Here is a 3077-nt window from a genome sequence, read left to right as displayed (position 1 = left end):
TCGTGTCATTTAAATCATACACGTGACTTTTAAACTCAAGCATTCTAATTAGTCCAATTTCATTAGTTGGTAGTACTGTAAAGTGTAAAGTATTCACTTAGGCCTATTTATATGAATTTCAATTCAACATTTTCTAGAAAATATCTAGGCCTAACTATCTTTCACTGTGAAAACGGGGTTGTTATTAGCATGGAGGTTATTAGTTTCTTGCTATTGATCATTAATTTAGTAGATTCGATTGCTGACGTTTTACTTCGTGGTTGGTTGAATTACAAACACTTTCAATACCGGTAACGTAGATATGCTCGATAAAGTATATTAAATGCTAAAGAAATGTTTTCCTAATTGTAATGCTACCTAACATTTAAAATGGCACAAGAGAGTCACCGACGTCTTTTAGTGTGTAAGTACAATTCTTATCTTATTATTCCCATTTGCTAACAACATATTTATTGGTAATAGATTGTAAACGAAAAGGCATTATGTCGGCGAAATAAACACTGTTTTTATATTCATAAATTTTAAAAGAATAATCTGTTTCTTATGTAATGAACTCAGTGCAAAAACCACACTGGAAATAAGCATTATTTTAGGTGTCTTGCACTATCCTTGGTGATTTATTGTAATTGAATATGAACATTCGTTTTTTTTTTCTGGGTTGTAACAGAAGTGTAACTTATTGATTGAAACACATTTATTCTGTTCTCTTGATTATTGAGTGATATTTGGGGAGGATGAAGGGGTGAAGAAAGCCTCTCTTTCCGGCGGCAGTGGCCAAAAAATCTCTTAGTGCGAAATAATTAAGATAAGATATCAAAATGATTTATTTTCAGAAGCTTTCAAAAGCCATATCCCCTAGACCACAAAAAAAAAAAAAAATCCCCCAACCGGTTTATCTCACCATAGGTCACTCCCCCACCCCGGCCTTTGTACATGGATCGTAGGTCCTCGATTGTCACAAGTTTTTACTTGACTTTGATTGATGAATGATGTTATTATACAGTTTTCACCAGCGATTGTGCTATAAGGTAGAGCCCCACAACCCTTAGTAAATTTAACTAGTTATCTCTAAAATCAATTAAATAATTCTTTGAAATCCTAATTGTCAGAGTTTCCGGAGATTGTTCTCTAGACTATATTCCCTCCGAGTGGTTTTGGGAGGATCTGGCCCTGTTCGCTTACGCTCTAGTCGGGGACATTTAATTTAATTTAATTTATTTTATTTTTCCAATATTGCATTATTCAATCACATTACAAAATAATTTTAAAATAACAGGACTCAGAATTCAAGACAGTCATGCTGGACAGAATTGCTCAGAAGCGTTCTACTAATCCAGATCATCTGTCAGGGAGCTGAAAACAGTCTGTAGAGAATTGTCCCTATCTCGCCGGGAACATCACATTCCGCGCCTCCCGGGCAAATTCTGGTGCGACCATTGGTGTTCACATCAATAGTGTAAATACTTTATTGTATTAAGTCAACTAAACTATTTAGAGTATTTAATTCAGCATACTAAGAGCGTATAATTCAGCATCGTTGAGTATTGAATGTTTCCTGTTGATCAAAAATAGCAGATGGCGATTGGTTGAATTTCGGATATAATGTGCATATCGTAACACGTTAATTAGCAGCCTTAGCTACGATCGAAATTGTTCAACAATGTCCCAATTTTCGCTGATCGCTGCTTATGTTGACACACGTGAGCCCTCAGTGTCTTTCTGCGTGTAAATACTTAAACGCCGTATGAACATTTTGTTAAGTAGACTAATAACAATTTTATTTTTAGGGCCTAGGCCTAACATTTTTTTTTTGTTAGTTTTTATTTACTTCATTTATTTATTTTCATTTTTCTTCATTTTGTTTCTTCGGTATTGTTTCACTAATTGATATGGGTAACCAAAAGTGAGGCATGTTCCCTTTTCAGACCAAATTCCACAGTGTTTTTTTTTAAATAGTTCCTAATATATAGTAATATTTACTGTCATACAATTTACATTTGGTCGTAATTGTATAACATCAATTGAATAACAAATTGAATAGCTAAATCAATAATAATTAATAACAAGAGCTATATTTTGGTCTGATGTCAGAGGCTCAATGAGCATATTATCAGAATAATCATGTAATTCTGTAATAACATGAGAAATAAAAAACAACACATGCCTACACATTAAAAAACAAGATCTCTATTACTTCAATATTCTGATATCGATCCAGCAGTGTATTGATCAATGATTTCCTGTTGGGAGTAGAGAGAGCGTAACCATTAACAAATATATAGATTTCTTTTTGTTATTATCCTACTGTTGTTTAACATTTGTCATTCTACCACACAATGTACAGATCATATAATGACTGATCTATCACTTACACTATTCTGATATCGATCCACCAGTGTTTCGATCAATGATTTTCAGCTGGGAGTAAAAAGGGCGTAACAATTTATCACTTTTCATTCTAGCATTACCGGAACAAATAGGCCCTATATGGATTTCTTTTTGTTGTTATTCCTACTATTGTCTAACCCTTGTCCTTGTACCACACAAGGTACATATCATACCTTAGAATGAGCGATCATTTATTTACACTATGATTTCTAAATACGAACGTGTTATTTATTTCTCTTATTATGGAATTCCTTTTTCTAATATCCCTTTTATCTTACTAAACTGTGCACCTTTTACCTCTAAAATCACATTTTTTTTTTTTGCAATAAAACATTTTATCATTTATTATAATCTTTAGTACTAATGACAAACTTAATTTATTTTACCAGACACTAAACGATAATAATAAAACATACAATATTCATAGACATTTACATTAATGTTTTTTCTTTTCTTGTAGCTTCAGGTTCATGGTAATTTGTTGTTCCTTCCTGTAGCGCCTTGAGCACTACTGCAGTGGATTTGTGCGCTTTATAAATCTTATCATTGTATTTATTTATTTATTTATCTATCTATCTATCTATCTATCTATCTATCTATCTATCTATCTATCTATCTATCTATCTATCTATCTATCTATCTATCTATCTATCTATCTATCTATCTATCTATCTATCTGTGTATAAGAG

General features: G+C 32.4%; 1 protein-coding gene across 3 annotated transcripts in view; it reads left to right on the top strand.

The window, feature by feature from the left end:
• Nucleotides 1-328: 328 nt before the first annotated feature.
• Nucleotides 329-3077, top strand: part of LOC117101847 (lactadherin-like) — an 18808-nt gene continuing 16059 nt past the window's right edge. For all 3 annotated transcript variants that reach the window (XM_033241954.1, XM_033241955.1, XM_033241956.1), the window contains exon 1: nt 329-403. In XM_033241954.1, the coding sequence (XP_033097845.1) occupies nt 370-403 (34 nt within the window). In that variant the 5' untranslated portion in view covers nt 329-369. The remainder of the gene's footprint in view (nt 404-3077) is intronic.

The sequence above is a fragment of the Anneissia japonica genome, unplaced genomic scaffold (assembly GCF_011630105.1).
Source record: "Anneissia japonica isolate Jap-2015-1 unplaced genomic scaffold, ASM1163010v1 scaffold4988_len2956909_cov206, whole genome shotgun sequence".
Classification (NCBI taxonomy): Eukaryota; Metazoa; Echinodermata; class Crinoidea; order Comatulida; family Comatulidae; genus Anneissia; species Anneissia japonica.
Note: the sequence above shows the minus strand (reverse complement) of the source record. Positions and strands in the feature narration are given on the sequence as shown.